Raw genomic sequence first — 16,335 nt, 5'->3', positions numbered from 1 at the left:
TGGGACAAATCATCACATTTAGTTTGTAGTAGTTACGTCCTAAACTCTACCTAACTGAGTTAGAGAAACATCAGTGATAAACACCCATGGACCTTCTGAAGCACCACAATCAAAAGATACATGCAACTGTGGCCCCAGATCAGTATCCCCCCCAACTCTAAGTGTGGCCTTCAGACCTTCTCCAGAAGTTATCCCCAGGAACTCCTTCTGAATATGATAAAGGCAGAAATGGCCTTATACTTGGGGAGTTACTATTAATTGCTTCAAATTAATATATTTTGATTCTTTGGCCCAACGGCACTGATTAAGAATCCAAAATTTGCGTCCCAAACGCCTCCAGAACCTTGATATATCCTATGGGGAGAAAGTCTCCAGGCTTCACGTAAGAGAGCTGTCCCTCTAGTTCAGTGCTTCTCAACCTTTATAGTGCTGCGACCCCTTTAATACAATTCCCCACGTTGTGGCGACCCCAACCATAAAATTATTTTCGTTTTGAATTTATCGTGCCTAGCGATCTGAACTGCTTGCGATTGCCTTGAGGACAGAGGCATTAAAGCAGAGACTCCTCCCCTATTAAGTTTATCGCGCCTGAAGCCAGATTAGGCTAGCGATTGGGAGTGATTGCAGCTGGCTTGAGAGGGAGACACCAGAGCAAAGATTGCTCTCTTTTTTAATTCATCGCGGCTGAAGCCGAATCCAGCTAGCGATTTGAAGAGCCCTGCAGCTGGCTTGTGGAGTCAACCATTGGAGCGCGATTCTTCGACTCGCAAGTATACTTCCCATATTTCCCATGGTCTTAGGCGACCCCAGGCAAATCGTCATTCGACCCCCAACGGGGTCCTGACCCACAGGCTGAGAACTGGCTAGTTCTCAGTTGGCTCCTGTCCAGTTTCTCCCCTTCAGCCTCTTTTCTCTCTCTCTCCCTTTACCTTGGATGACTGAGGACACTCCACCTTCTGCCAAATGTAGAGCACACAGTGACACCAGGACAGAAGGCAGCCAAGCAGGTATCCAGCTCTGTGTCGAACAGTTGCGCAGGCCAGTAAGGGATAGTAGAAGGCAGGGTAATAGAATAAAGCCAGCATCTTCCAGTACTCTAGAGAAGGTGATCAAAGAGAAGAGAAGAACCAACGTTAAGAGCCCAAGTATTTCTGCAGAAGGGCATGTGGCCAACGCAAATGGAAGAGTGGGTAGAGGAGAATGGAGAAGAGGGAAGGAGAGAGGGGAAAGGAGAGAAGGACCTGGATGAGAGAAGAGGAGTAGTAGGAGAGAGAAGTACAGAAGAGGAGAGAGAAGAGGGGAGAGGAGAAGAGGAGAAGGAAGGAGAAGGAAGTAGAGAGGGGAAAGGGGAGAAGGAAATGGATGAGACAAGAGGAAGAGTAGGAGAGAGGGAAAGAGAGAGAAGTAGAGAAGAGGAGAGAGAGAGAAGAGTAGAAGTGGAGATGTCCTGAGGTGGACATATTTTGTTCTCCATATTCTTTCTTTACAGAATGATCACATCAACTCGCAATTCAATTCATTTCACCTTCAATGCACTTCAGTGATTAATTTAATGCGCCTTGAACTCTCGTCCAAAAATTTAACTATCCACTGTATATTTATATGTATATGAGGTGAAATCCAGCAGGTTCTGGCAGGTTCTGGAGAACCGGTAGCAGAAATTTTGAGCAGTTAAAATACCACCCCTGTCTGGCCCCAGAATGGTGTGGGAATGGAGATTTTGCAGTATCCTTCCCCTGCCACGCCCACCAAGCCACGCCCACTGAACTGGTAGTAAAAAAAATTGGATTTCACTGCTGATATATATATATATATATATATATATGTATATGTATATGTATATGTATATGTATAGGTATAGGTATAGGTATAGGTATAGGTATAGGTATAGATATAGATAGATATTTATATATAATGGTCCTTATTTTCTATCCACTTTGTTGCTATTGATCTATCTTTGACCACAGCTCCCCAAATTCTTAGCCAACAAAGCTAACTTGAAAGAGGGAGAAAAGACCCCCATCTTCCAATCATACATCCTTTACCTCGATTCTGCATTGCAGAGTTGGAGATGAAAGGCAGGGGGTCCTTATCCAACAACAGCACGCACAACGAAGAGAAGAGGATGCCAAAGACTGCGATGGCCAATCCTCTGTTCTGCGTTTCTTCCAAGAAATTCATAGGGCTGGGCAAGGCAACACAGAGAATGCCAGAGAGGAAGAATAAAGAAAACAAAAGAAAACAAAAACAAAAAAATTAGTTCTACAAACGGAATGCCTCGGCCAGAAAGCTTTGAAGATAATACGCTCCAAAGTTGCAAGACACCCCGCAACCCCCCCAAGGCGAAGTGTTCCCCACCCAGCACGAACGAGTTACTACCTCAAGAGTCCAGGTGCTCCATTCCAAAAATCCGGGTAGAGTTTCCTCCTTTTCACCAACAGCGAGAGAATCAAGAGTATAACTAGCTGGAAGAAAAAGGTTCCTTGTGTTTACACACACAGCTTGATTCCTTACGCAAATGAAGTTATCCCTCTGTTCTTAAGTATGAAAACAAAGATAAAATAAAAACAAAGACAAAATATATTACATTTCTAAGGTCCTCCAACCGTCTCATGACCCAGACTTTTATTGTCTGTCTGTCTGTCTGTCTGTCCGTCCATCCATCCATCCATCCATCCATCCATCCATCCATCCATCCATCTATCTATCTATCTATCTATCTATCTATCTATCTATCTATCTATCTATCTATATCATCTATTCATCCATCCATCCATCATCTATCCCATCCTTTTTTCATCCATCTTCCATCTCTCTCTCTCCATCCATCCATCATCTATCCATCCATCCATCCATCATCCATCCATCCATCCATCCATCTCTATCTCCCTCCCTCCCTCCATCTATCATCTATCTATCCCATCCTTTCTTCATCCATCTTCCATCTCTCTCTTTCTCCATCCATCCATCCATCCATCCATCCATCCATCCATCCATCCATCCATCTTCCTTTTTTCTATCATTATCTATCTATCTATCTATCTATCTATCTATCTATCTATCTATCTATCTATCTATCTATCTATCTATCTATCTTCATCTGTCTGTCTATCTATCAAATGTAAATGGCCATTCAACACATGATGACTCCAGGAGTGTAACCCGAAACACAAAACTCCATGAACCCCCTTCTCCAGGTGACAGCAATCAAACCACTTTATGGGCTCCGTATCACCCTGGGATGCCCGGGCCCTGCTAGCAAAATCATCTTCTTAGGGGTCTTTTGAAAGAGGGTCAAGGTAGGGGCCGATCTTATCTCAGCAGGGATGATGTTTCATAGGAACAACCACGTTATTGCAAGACGTTCCATGATCCAACCAGGTAACATCATCAGTGCTAAAAGGGAGTGTGGTTTGCGGAGAGAAGGAGAGGAAGAGGGTCCTTGGTGCTCTCTGAGCTTGGTTGTTTTCTTGCAGACATTTCATTACCATATTAGGTAACATCATCACTGCATAAATATGTACAACACTGAGTAAAATGGTTACTATGGATGTTAATATAGCTGGGAAACAAGGCCTTTAACACACTCAAGGCCTCATACTCGGGATGACGTTACCCAGTTTGGTAATGAAATGTCTACAACAGGGGTCTCCAAACTTGGCCCTTTGAAGAGTGTTGGACTTCAACTCCCCAGGCAGCAACTTGCTCATATTTATAGTTCATGCTGACTGGGGAATTCTGGGAGTTGAAGTCCACTACTCTTCAAGGGGCCAAGTTTGGAGACCCCTGGTCTACAAGAAAGCAACCAAGCTCAGAGAACACCAAGGACTTTACAAAAACAAAAGAAAACCCATCACCCAGAAACAAATCAGATTTTCTCTCTGGTTTCTCAGTCTTCGCTTTCCATAACTTCTCATCTTGATTTGAAGTTTCTTTTCACGGATTCGATTCTATTTTCAATTATAAATTCTTCCCCGAAAACCCCCAAGTGGCCGAGAGGATTTTAAAATATAAAATGGTTTTACGCTCAGCCGTATTTGTGATTGGGCCATCTGCCACACTGCATGTAGGGATTTTGCAGCGTTTAAAACACAGTCCTAAACTTTCTCAAAACTGTAAACCGTGTCTGTCCACACTCCCTTTCCAACAGCTGAACATTTCAGCAGCTGTCAACAAGGGATATTAAAAAGGGGGGTTGTAACCCCACAATTTCACTATGCATAAAACATTGGCAGTAATTCTTTTCAGCTGCTCGTGGTGGGGAGATAGTTGTTATGGCAACACAAACAAAGACAGCCAAAGAAACCTTGAACAGCCAAAGTTGGGGGAAGAAATGCTAAACCGTTCGCTCTTGCATGATCTGGGCTTAGCCTACTTCGCAGGGCTGTTGTGAGGATAAAAAGCAAGAAGGGGGGGCTGATGGTAGCAATCGAAAGAGTCCAAACTGTGTTAGCCAGCCAGTCAGAAAAATGGAATAAACCTGGACTGTCACAACAGCGAATCTTAGCTTATGTTAGAAAAGATTAAATCAGTTTAGACCTGGTTTAGATTTGGATGAAAAGCTAGGAGCTCACTTTGAAAAACATTTCCTTCCTTCCTTCCTTCCTTCCTTCCTTCCTTCCTTCCTTCCTTCCTTCCTTCCTTCCTTCCTTCCTTCCTTCCTTCCTTCCTTCCTTCCCCCTCCATCTTTCCTTTCCTTTCCTTTCCTTTCCTTTCCTTTCCTTTCCTTTCCTTTCCTTTCCTTTCCTTTCCTTTCCTTTCCTTTCCTTTCCTTTCCTTTCTTTCCTTTCCTTTCCTTTCCTTCCCTTCCCTTCCCTCCCCTTCCCTTCCCTTCCCTTCCCTTCCTCCCTCCCTTCCAAATGTGCTTTCTTATGTCCTTAAATTAATACTTTCCTTAATCTCACTCAATAGAGTAAAGCCCCAGTGAGATATAATTTACGTTCCTGGCTAGATAATCAAGCTAGATATTTGCAGCTACTGTATAGTATCAAATTAACAATCTCCTTCAGTGTTTCTCAACCTTGGCCACTTGAAGAGGTGTGGACTTCCACTTCCAGAATCCCTCATGGCTGGCTGGGGAATTCTGGGAGTTGAGGTCCACCACACACCTCTTCAAGTCACCAAGGTTGAGAAACACTGGTCTATTTTATGGATGGGTAGATCACCTATTCCAATCAGCTTCACAAAGGTGGCTCAAGTGGCTAAGACACTGTTACCTTGCCGATCAGAAAGGTCGGCAGTTTGGCAGTTCGAATTCCTAGTACAGGTCTCCTGTGCGAGCAGGGGGTTGGACTAGATGACCTCCAAGGTCCCTTCCAACTCTGTTACTGTTAAAATGTTGCATAAGATGTTTTGGATGCTGCTCCTCTCCCTGTAACTCCTGGGTCCTCTTACCTCTTGAAGAAGTGGCCCACGGAGGCTAAAGACTCATTTGCAAACGTGTTTCACCCCCCCCTTAAATACTTACAGAAATTGGAGCCATGCTGCAGTGATAGAGATCAAAGGGGATAGTCAGTTGGCAGTCGGGGATAATGTCGGAAGCCATGCTGCAAGAAAGCATCAAAACCATTTAAAAGCACATCTGGTTCAGGAAAACCACATTTTGAGAGGCGTCAAATCTCAGCCCATGTCCTCTGGCTAAGAGAAAAATTTTGCATTTGACAACAATGCCTTAGGACGAAAAAAAACACAAACCACCTTCTTTCATGCTTTCATTCTACCAAGTAAGGAAAATACATGTTTTTATTTTCTAGAGGTTTTTTTTGTTTTTTTAGTTCCTCACTGAGACTAATTCAATCGTTTAAAATAACGGCTTTAAAGTAGATGTTGGATGCCTCACGTTCATGGAACGCATAGAAAATTAAAAGGAATCATTTTTAGCCACCGAAAGCAACCCCGAAGCCCATAAGCCAAAAAGCTTGACTGGGAGCAGAGATTAAGAGTGCTAATATGTGTCATGCGGTTAGTTGGATTTACCAAGATGGAGTAGCGTGGAAATGTAACTGAAGGTGCTTATTAAAATGAATCCAAACAAGCAACAGATTTGCTAACACAGAACGGCTTTTGTGGCACCGTGGTAATGTAAGAGGAAGTGGGGTTTAGGGGGGTTTGAAATGTCTTTTTTTCCTCTTTTTTAAAAAATCCAGCAAAAACTACGTTCCAGAGAACACAGGTTGTTAGTTTATCAGAGAACACAGCCTTTCGTATCACTTTCCGACAAGAGTTTGAAAGCTTGTGAGTTGACCATATTTGAACCGGGATAAAGTTACAGCCTTTGAAGGAAGCTTTTTGAATTAAAAAGCTCAGAAGGAGAGAAGCAACTTAGAACTAAGGAGAAATTTCCTGAGAGTGAGAATAATGAATCAGTGGAAGGACTTGCTTCTAGAAGTTGTTTAAGAGTTGTGGACTTCAGCTCTCAGAATTCTCCAGCGAGCTATGCTTCAACTCCCAGAATTCCCCAGGCAGCATGGTGTAGACCAGAGGTCTTCAAACTTGGCAACATTAAGACTTGTGGACTTCAACTCCCAGAATTCCCCAGGCAGCATGGTGTAGACCAACCAGCTATGCTTCAACTCCCAGAATTCCCCAGGCAGCATGGTGTAGACCAGAGGTCTTCAAATTTGGCAGCGTTAAGACTTGTGGACTTCAACTCCCAGAATTCTCCAGCCAGCTATGCTATGTTATGCTATGCTGGCTGGAGTATTCTGGAAATTGAAGTCCACAAGTCTTAAAGCTGCCAAGTCTGAAGACTCTGGTGTAGACCCTGATGTAGGGTCTCTTCTTGAGCAGGGGGTTGGATTAGAAGACCTCAAAGGTCCCTTCCAATCTTATTATTCTGTTCTATTCTCCAAAGCACCTTTGTGTGCAGGATAAGAAGCAATGGGTAGAAACTAATCAAGGAGAGAAGCAACCTAGAACTAAGGAGAAATTTCCTGACTGTGAGAACAATTCATCAGTGGGACAACTTGCCTCCAGAAGTTGTGAACGCTCCAACACTGGAAGTTTTTAAGAAGAGGTTGGACAACCGTTTGTCTGAAGTGGTGTAGGGTTTCCTGCCTAAGCAGGGGGGTGGACTAGAAGACCTCCAAGATCCCTTCCAACTCTGTTATTCTAGTCTACCCTCTGGCTAGACCGACTTTCTGTAAAATCAGGAGGAAAATAGTTCTTCTGCAGCCTGTCGTTCTCTGTCAGAATATATTCAGACTAATTGGGGAGATTTTCTGAAGTATTTTGGAGATCCCTCAAGGGGAAATATCATAGGAGTCAACAAGGAACTCTGGAGCACCCGTGTTTGCATGTTAGTGTCTTATGAAGAATACCTTTGGTTGGAGGCTAAGTCACAAAACGTGCAAAAATTCAGGATGGAAATTAGCTCAAAATGGAGGATCGGTCAGCCGTTCCGAAGGATTGCAGTCCTCGATTTTTGACCACAATGGAGCCCAGTATTTCTGTTGCTAAGCGAGATACCTTTTGAGCAACTTTTACCCCATTTTGTAATCTTTCTTGCCACCGTTGTTAAGTGAATCTCTGCCGTGGTTAAGTTAGTAACATGGTTGTGGGGCGAATATGGCTTCCACATTGACTTTGCTGGTCAGAAGGTGGCAAAAGGGGATCGTGTGACCCCCCCCTGGACACTACAATGGACATAAATACAAGTCACTTGGCAAGCGTGTTTTGATTATGTGACCGTGGGGATGCTGCATCGGTCCTTAGTGTGAAAACCAATCATAAGTCACTGGTTTTTTTTTCAGTGATGTTGTAATTTTGAACGGTCACTCAATGAACTTTGAGCTAGGAATGGAAGGCTTTTAATATTTCTCTCTGGCCCAAATGGATCCAAGGTCCAGCCTGAATGAGAAGAATCAAAATCAAGGACCTGAAGTTCCTTCACAAAGAACTTCCTTCCTACAGTTCAGTAGGGAGGCAAGTTACACCAGAAGGAATCGAGGCGTTTGGGATACAATACAATCTGGAGAGGTGTTTGGATGAGGAATGGAGCATGGGGAGGGGAGAAGGTGTCACATGCGAGGATCATTGCAAAGGAAGTTCAGAACGTTGGTCATTGTTGTGACCCAGGCCCAAGTAGGTAGTAGGAAACTCAGTTAGTATAAAAACAAACAAACAAACGGGATGACCCGTTGCAGGGACGTGCTGAGGAGTTTAACGGTTATCTATACGATAAAATCGTTCAGCTTCGGGATGGTTTGGACCAAGATTGCGGTGATACGGGTGAGACGGCTGAGGGCGGTCTTGGTGACATTGTATGGGATGAGTTTGACCCTGTCGCTCCCGAGGACATGGACAGGTTGTTGGGGAGGCTAAATGCCACCACATGTTTACTGGACCCGTGCCCCTCCTGGTTGGTGCTGGCCACGCAGGAGGTGACACGAGGCTGGCTCCAGGCGATTACGTGCTTTGGTGGAGGGAGTCTTCCGCCGCCTTGAAAGAGGCGGTGGTGAGGCCCTCCTCAAGAAGCCTTCCTGACCCGCTGTTTTAGGTAATTATCGTCGTCTCCAACCCGCTTGCCAAGGTTGTAGAGAGTATGGTGGCATATCAGTTTCCTTGCACCTGGATGAAACTGTCTATCTAGACCTGCTCCAGTCCGGTTTCCGACCCGGTTACAGCACGGAGACGGCTTTGGTCGCATGGTGGATGATCTCTGGAGGGCCAGGATAGGGGTTGTTCCTCTGCCCTGGTCCTATTAGACCTCTCAGCGGCTTCGATACCATCGACCATGGTATCCTGCTGCGCCGATTGGAGGATTGGGAGTGGAGGCACCGCTTATCGGTGGTTCTCCTCCTATCTCTCCGACCGTCGCAGTCGGTGCTGACAGGGGGCAGAGGTCGGCCCCGAGGCGCCTCACTTGTGGGTGCCGAGAGGGTCGATTCTCGCCTTCTGTTTAACATCTACATGAAGCCGCTGGGTGAGATCATCAGTGGTTTCGTGTGAAGTACCAGCTGTACGCGGATGACACCCAGCTGTACTTTTTCACACCGACCACCCCAACGAAGCTATCAAGTGCTGTCCCGGTGTCTGGAGGCCGACGGGTCTGGATGGGGAGAAACAGGCTCAAGCTCAATCCTCCAAGACAGAGTGGCTGTGGATGCGGCATCCCGGTACAGTCAGCTAAATCCGCGGCTGACCATCGGTGGCGAGTCACTGGCCCCGGCGGAGAGGGTGCGAACTTAGGCGCCCTCCTGGATGAACGGCTGTCTCTAGAAGATCATTTGACGGCCGCCTCCAGGAGAGCGTTCTACCAGGTTCGCTGGTGCGCCAGTTGCGCCTTTCTGGACCGGGAGGCCCTATGCACGGTCACCACGCCTCGTGACGCCTCGCCTGGATTACTGCAACGCCTCACATGGGGCTCCCTTGAAGGGCATCCGGAGGCTACAGTTAGTCCAGAATGCGGCTGCGCTGGTGATAGATGGAGCCCTCGTGGCTCCCGTGATAACACCCATCCTGCGCAGGCTGCACTGGCTACCTGTGGCCTTCGGGTGCGCTTCAAGGTTTTGGTGACCACCTTTAAAGCGCCCATGGCATAGGGCCGGGTTATCTACGGGACCGCCTACTGCACCAGATACCTCTCACCGACCCGTGCCTCACAGGAGGGACTCTCAGGGTGCCGCCAGCTAGGCAGTGTCGTCTGGCGGCGCCCAGGAAGGGCCTTCTGTGGGGCTCCCGCCTCTGGAACGAGCTCCCCAGGACTCCGCCAACTTCCGGACCTTCAACCTTCCGTCATGAGCTCAAGACACATTTATTCATCTGTGCAGGACTGGCTTAGATTTTAAATTTTATAGGGGTTTTAAATTGATTTTAATATTTATATTTCTATTTTTAATGATAGGGCATTGGAATAAGTTTTTTAAAGATTATTTTAATTTTGTGTATCGATGTTTTATATGCCTGTGAACCGCCCTGAGTCCTTTGGGAGATAGGGCGGTATATAAATTTAAATAATAAATAAATAAATAAATAAATTCAAATAACTCATTCTCAGCGCAGTTCAACTAAATTAAAGCAAATTCCTCCCAACACAAATTCCTCAGTCCTATCACCAACCTTGGTCCAATTAGACAAACTGCCAAAGGCCTTTCTTGGGAAAAATTCAGAAGACACCGATACAAAACAAATGCAAGAAGACAAAGCTATCAACGTTGTTTTCCAGCAAAGAGCTCAAATGCCGTTGCTGGTCTTTTAAGCCTTATGGGAGGGGCCAATCATCTCTTGGCCCTACTCCCAAGTCATCCTCTTTGCTTGAGCTGCTCTTGCCTTTTGGCAGCTCTTCTCATGCGTGCATTAGGAACAGGCTCCTCCTGTTCCTCTGCCTCACTACTATCAGCTTCTGGAAGCTCCAGAGTCCGCACCTCATTCCCCGATGGCTCTGGCCCCACCTCAGCCTCTGACGCAGAGCCCTCATCCGGGCCTTCCTCAGTCTCCAGGACTGGCTCCTGTTCTTCCTCAGCCTCATAGCTGTCTGACTCCGCTGCCAGCTCCGCAGGCTGCTGGCGGACCACAACAGTCACTTGGCAAGCGTGTTTTGATTATGTGACCGTGGGGATGCTGCATCGGTCCTTAGTGTGAAAACCAATCATAAGTCACTGGTTTTTTTTTCAGTGATGTTGTAATTTTGAACGGTCACTCAATGAACTTTGAGCTAGGAATGGAAGGCTTTTAATATTTCTCTCTGGCCCTGTTGGAGGTGTGATTGTGATGACGCTACATATTTTCATATTTGGTGGACTTGCAAGAAAATTAAGGTCTTTTGGATAAGAATTTGGTGGATTATTCAAAATGTACTGAAGAAGAAGATGAAGTTCCTGCCACAATTTTTCCTTTTGGGAATTATAACGGATTGTACAGGGATTGAGACTAAACTGATTTTGAATTTAATAACAGCAGCAAGACTGTTGATTGGACAATATTGGAAGAAAGAAGAGATACCTACAATAGAAGAATGGATACTGAAAGTCATTAATTTGGCTGAGATGGGTAAAATCACAGCTTTTTTAAAAGACAATACGCAGGAAAGATATTTAATTGAATGGAAAAAATGGATTGATTATCTACAAAATAGATATCAGATTAAGAAATATCAGATTGCCTTTGAATAATTAGAAAGTTATTTTATGTAATGGGGAGGGGGTTGGGAGATGAAAAGCTTTGGATGTGGTTATTTGGATTGGAAGGGAAAATTTTATTCTATGTTTGGTTTATGTATAACAATACCTTGTGAATGACCGGGAAGCCGGGGAGGAGGGGATAAGGGGGGTTTTTTGGGAGGGAGGGGGGAAAAAAGGGGGAAAATGTTTTTGTTTTTTTTAAAACTCTTTCAATAAAAAAAAATATTTCTCTCTGGCCCAAATGGATCCAAGGTCCAGCCTGAATGAGAAGAATCAAAATCAAGGACCTGAAGTTCCTTCACAAAGAACTTCCTTCCTACAGTTCAGTAGGGAGGCAAGTTACACCAGAAGGAATCGAGGCGTTTGGGATACAATACAATCTGGAGAGGTGTTTGGATGAGGAATGGAGCATGGGGAGGGGAGAAGGTGTCACATGCGACCATGTGAGGATCATTGCAAAGGAAGTTCAGAACGTTGGTCATTGTTGTGACCCAGGCCCAAGTAGGTAGTAGGAAACTCAGTTAGTGTAAAAACAAACAAACTTTATTCAAATAACTCATTCTCAGCGCAGTTCAACTAAATTAAAGCAAATTCCTCCCAACACAAATTCCTCAGTCCTATCACCAACCTTGGTCCAATTAGGCAAACTGCCAAAGGCCTTTCTTGGGAAAAGTTCAGAAGACACCGATACAAAACAAATGCAAGAAGACAAAGCTATCAACGTTGTTTTCCGGCAAAGAGCTCAAATGCCGTTGCTGGTCTTTTAAGCCTTATGGGAGGGGCCAATCATCTCTTGGCCCTACTCCCAAGTTGTCCTCTTTGCTTGAGCTGCTCTCGCCTTCTGGCAGCTCTTCTCATGCGTGCATTAGGAACAGGCTCCTCCTGTTCCTCTGCCTCACTACTGTCAGCCTCTGGAGGCTCTGGAGTCCGCACCTCACTCCCCGATGGCCCTTGCCTCGCCTCTGCCTCCGATGCAGAGCCCTCATCCAGGCCTTCCTCAGTCTCCAGGACTGGCCCAAGCTCTTCCTCAGCCTCATCGCTGTCTGACTCCGCTGCCAGCTCCGCAGGCTGCTGGCGGACCACAACAGTCACAGCCAAAAATAATGACCAGTACGTTGAACGCACTGAGGGATGGCATTGGGTTCTAGTAGGCAACTTATATGGATGGATGGAATTGTCCAACTGTTGACTGGATGTCAAGACAAGAAGCAACAGATTTCAATTATGAGGAGGAAGATTGCGTTGGACACCAGGAAAAATTCTTAGCAGAGAGAGTCATTCAATGACAGAACTACTGTAATAGCCTTGAGTTCTGTGGAAGAATCTAAACAGAGGTGGAATAGTCATCTGTTGGGAATGTTATAAGAATGGATTCCTGTAAACGTCAGCAATGTTGAGATCTGGGAACTTCAATCCCCAGAATTCTCCTGGGGATTGGCACGCGAGCCGTCACCCCAGTTTAGCTCTGATCTGTATGTGTGTACGCCTCCTGCTGGCCAGCTGGTCTTCGGGACCAGGGCGCTGCGCACATGCAGGGGTGGGGGCAGGGGACATGCGGGGGGGCCCCCACACAAGCATGCAGGGGTACACACATTGTATTTTGGGGGTTTGGGGGCACAAACTTTGGGCACTCGGTCCGGAAAAGGTTAGCCATCATTGGGGTAGGGGATCCTCAAAATAACTCCCAACTTTTGCATTCTAGGATTCAGGGATGAATGAATTAATAGCAATGGATGCCAACCAACAAAAAAATAAGAAAGCATCAAAGCTTCCTGTGTGTTTTTGCACCCCTCTGAGCCGAAGCTAGGAAAGCAAAGAATGTTTCAATTCAGTCTCTTGCTGCTTATGCACCATTAATCCGACTTCGGGGCAGAATTAGTGAGTTATGTTAGAAATGTGGATGTTTAATCCCATCCAAGGGCTAACTGCTGAATTAATTACGGATAGAGACAAGTCCCTCTCCTACTCCCCCCCACCCCCGTCTTAAATGTATGGATTTCTTTGGGAAGCTCACACAGTATTAAGCACGAAATATCCCATAGTCAGTGGTGGGATTCAAATAATTTAACAACCAGTTCTCTGCCGTAATGATTTCTTCCAACAACCAGTTTGCCAAACTGCTCAGAAAGTTAACAACCGGTTCTCCCGAAGTGGTGCGAACTGGCTGAATCCCAACACTGCCCGTAGTTCGATTTCTGTAAATACGAGATACCTTTTCCTAACTGCTAGCAAATCCAGGGAAACCTTCTTACCTGTTTTCTGAAAAAAGACTTCTAAACAAATTGACACTACCACCACCCAGCCAACTTGTAAATGTGTCAAACTTGGTTTCAAACCACGTTCAACGTCGCACACTAATATTCCCAAGCCCAGAACGATTTTTTTAAAAAAAGAGAATATTTGGGGCATTTTATAAACACTTTGCCGAGAGGAAGTTTTAGCGACAACCTTAAGTTCCAGAGAGTAAAACGACGCAAGAAATGAAACCTGAGAAATAAGTAGCGTTTATACTCACTCGTTGGGGTTTCCCATTGGTTCATATATGTACCAATTATCTTCGTCAGCAAAGTTGCCGGTGAGGTCCAATTCATCCCTTAGTAGCTCTTGGGTAGACATCTCTCTGTTTTCTTTGATTTCCCAGGCAATCAAATCTCAAGAATATCTTTTTTTAAAAGAAAAAGAAAAAGAAAACAAGATCTTTTCTGAGCTGAACAACCAATCTTTCTCAAAATTTGTCCTGTAGCTGATACACTTTGGCGGTCAAATTAAAAAACAAACAAACCCCTGACAAGGTTCTTGGTCGTTCATACAAGCAACTCGGTTTCCTTCTGTCATTTAAGCCGCTTTTCATGGTGTTTTTTTTTTTTTTACCCCACAGAGAAGTTTATCCAAAGTGACTTCATCCTGTTTCAGCATTACAGGAGAACAAAGGAGGAACAGAGGTTGGGGCTTAACCAAAAAAAGAAAAGGAAAGAAAAGGAAAAAACCAACAACCCAAACTGCACTATACAAACCAGACTAAAACTAAGAATCGTCAGTTACGAAAGGCTGAGCCCAGAACAAGGAGATTAAAGAAACTACAGATTTGTTTAACTTGGTTTCTCCCCAAGACTCGACTCAGCCTAAGGAGATGAAAAGCATTTGGAAAATTATTATTTTTTGCTCCTTACACCTATTTGAATAGATGCTCTTTTTAAAAATTTCTTGTTGCAAAAAATCCAAGGGAAATATTACTTAGAATAATTCCCCCAACCAACGGTTTGGTGTGGTTCCCCCCCCCCCTTTCTTGATACTTTCAAAAGCACCATTGTTTGAACTGAGAATCTGTGTAGCGAAATATATTAAACATTTATTGCTTTGGGCTTAAGAAAACCTCAGTACGTGCCCAAAATTTAACTATAATAGGCTGATCATTTGGCTGCTCCTGTTTGACAGGGGGTTTAGTCATAGAATACAGGAGAACGTTGTAGAAAATTTCTTGATTTCTTTGCAGAAAAGGTGGGGTGTTAATGTATGGAATAAATAAAACTGGCTTTTCATATGTTAAGCGACATTGCCCCAACCTTAGCTGGTTGGATAAATTGCAATTAAATGGCGATGCACCACAAACTAAATATAAACCACATTAATGACTTAATCGGATGAATGAAACCAGTCAAAATCCCACCTTGGTGTGAAAATCATAATGAGAAAATGGAGGCAAAAGGATATTCCTAGTAAATAGTAAGATTATGGGTCCTTCATATGCTCTCAGCTTGGTTGCTTTCTGGCAAACATTTCACCACCCAACTAGCTAACATCATCCATGCCAGAAGGGAGTGGAGTTTGCTCTCCGTTTGTATACAATGGCTTTCCCTAGTAGCTGATTAAAACACATCGGAATCTTGGGTCAACCATCGTAAAACCTTGGCAATTTCCAAATCTATGGACCTCAGCTCCCAAAATTCCACAGCCAGCAATAGCCGTTGTTGAAAACTCTGCTAAGTGAAGCCTATCTACAATACAATACAATACAATACAATACAATGCAATGCAATGCAATGCAATGCAATGCAATGCAATGCAATGCAATGCAATGCAATGCAATGCAATGCAATGCAATGCAATGCAATGCAATGCAATGCAATGCAATGCAATGCAATGCAATGCAATGCAATGCAATACAATACAATACAATACAAAGGGGCCTCTGTGGCTCAGACTGCTAATGGAGTCTGTTATTAACAGCAGCTGCCTGCAATTACTGCAGGTTCTAGTCCCACCAGGCCCAAGGTTGACTCAGCCTTCCATCCTTTATAAGGTAGGTAAAATGAGGACCCAGATTGTTGGGGCCAATAAGTTGACTTTGTATATAAATATACAAATAGAATGAAGACTATTGATAACATAGTGTAAGCCGCCCTGAGTCTTCGGAGAAGGGCGGGATATAAATGCAAATAAAAAAAAAATACAATTTATTATAATGATGCTAGTTGTTCCTGACTCTAGGGGGCAGTGCTCATCTCCGTTTCAAAGCCGGAGAGCCAGTGCTGTCTGAAGATGTCTCCGTAGTCATGTGGCCGGCATGACTCAACGCCAAAGGCGCACGGAACGCTGTTACCTTCCCACCAAAGGTGGGCCCTATTTTTCTATTTGCATTTTTTTTAAAGTGCTTTCGAACTGCTAGGTTGGCAGAAGCCGGGACAAGTCACGGGAGCTCACCCCGTTACGAGGCACTAGGATTCGAACCGCTGAACTGCCGACCTTCTGATCGACAAGCTCAGCGTCTTAGCCACTGAGCCACCACATCCCATGCTATCTCCCAATTTATTCTGCTAGTCCTAGGAGACCAGGGAGTCCAATGGAAATTGTAGACTCCCAAAGGGGGAGCCAAGATGAAAGACAGAACACACAACCGATGAGAAAACCTGCACTCTCTTGCAGCCTGGCGTTTCAGTTCCACCTTAGTTTCACCCAAAACCTGATCTCCTTGCTCCTCTGCCTGACCTCCGCTGGGGAAAGCCAAAGCTTTGATGGGGTGACAGCAAAGGGAGAGATTGATGACTGCAATAAATATTATTCATTTCTCCCTCTATATCGCTCCCCAGGGAACGTTTTGCCTCTCGCCCAAATAAATAGAACAAGAGAGGGAATCGGGGAAGGTCGAGGGGATGGGAGAACGAAAGGGAGCGTACAGCATGTGGTTTTTAATCAAAATGATAAGAGATCAGTTTCC

The 16,335-nt window shown here is 44.8% G+C and overlaps 2 protein-coding genes across 2 annotated transcripts in view; one reads left to right on the top strand and one right to left on the bottom strand.

Moving 5' to 3' along the window:
* The window catches only part of STRA6 (signaling receptor and transporter of retinol STRA6), a 30,954-nt gene extending 17,214 nt beyond the window's left edge, over positions 1-13,740 (bottom strand). Inside the window, exons 1-5 of the mRNA XM_058155852.1 lie at positions 13,636-13,740; positions 5,468-5,546; positions 2,380-2,465; positions 2,046-2,185; positions 930-1,096 (exon numbers count right to left, since the gene is read on the bottom strand). Of these exons, the coding sequence (XP_058011835.1) occupies positions 930-1,096; positions 2,046-2,185; positions 2,380-2,465; positions 5,468-5,546; positions 13,636-13,736 (573 nt within the window). The 5' untranslated portion in view covers positions 13,737-13,740. The remainder of the gene's footprint in view (positions 1-929; positions 1,097-2,045; positions 2,186-2,379; positions 2,466-5,467; positions 5,547-13,635) is intronic.
* LOC131184502 (immunoglobulin superfamily containing leucine-rich repeat protein-like) overlaps positions 1-16,335 on the top strand; it is a 195,095-nt gene that overhangs the window by 25,123 nt on the left and 153,637 nt on the right. The window lies entirely within an intron of this gene.

The sequence above is a fragment of the Ahaetulla prasina genome, chromosome 13, assembly GCF_028640845.1.
Source record: "Ahaetulla prasina isolate Xishuangbanna chromosome 13, ASM2864084v1, whole genome shotgun sequence".
NCBI classification, from domain to species: domain Eukaryota; kingdom Metazoa; phylum Chordata; class Lepidosauria; order Squamata; family Colubridae; genus Ahaetulla; species Ahaetulla prasina.
Note: the sequence above shows the minus strand (reverse complement) of the source record. Positions and strands in the feature narration are given on the sequence as shown.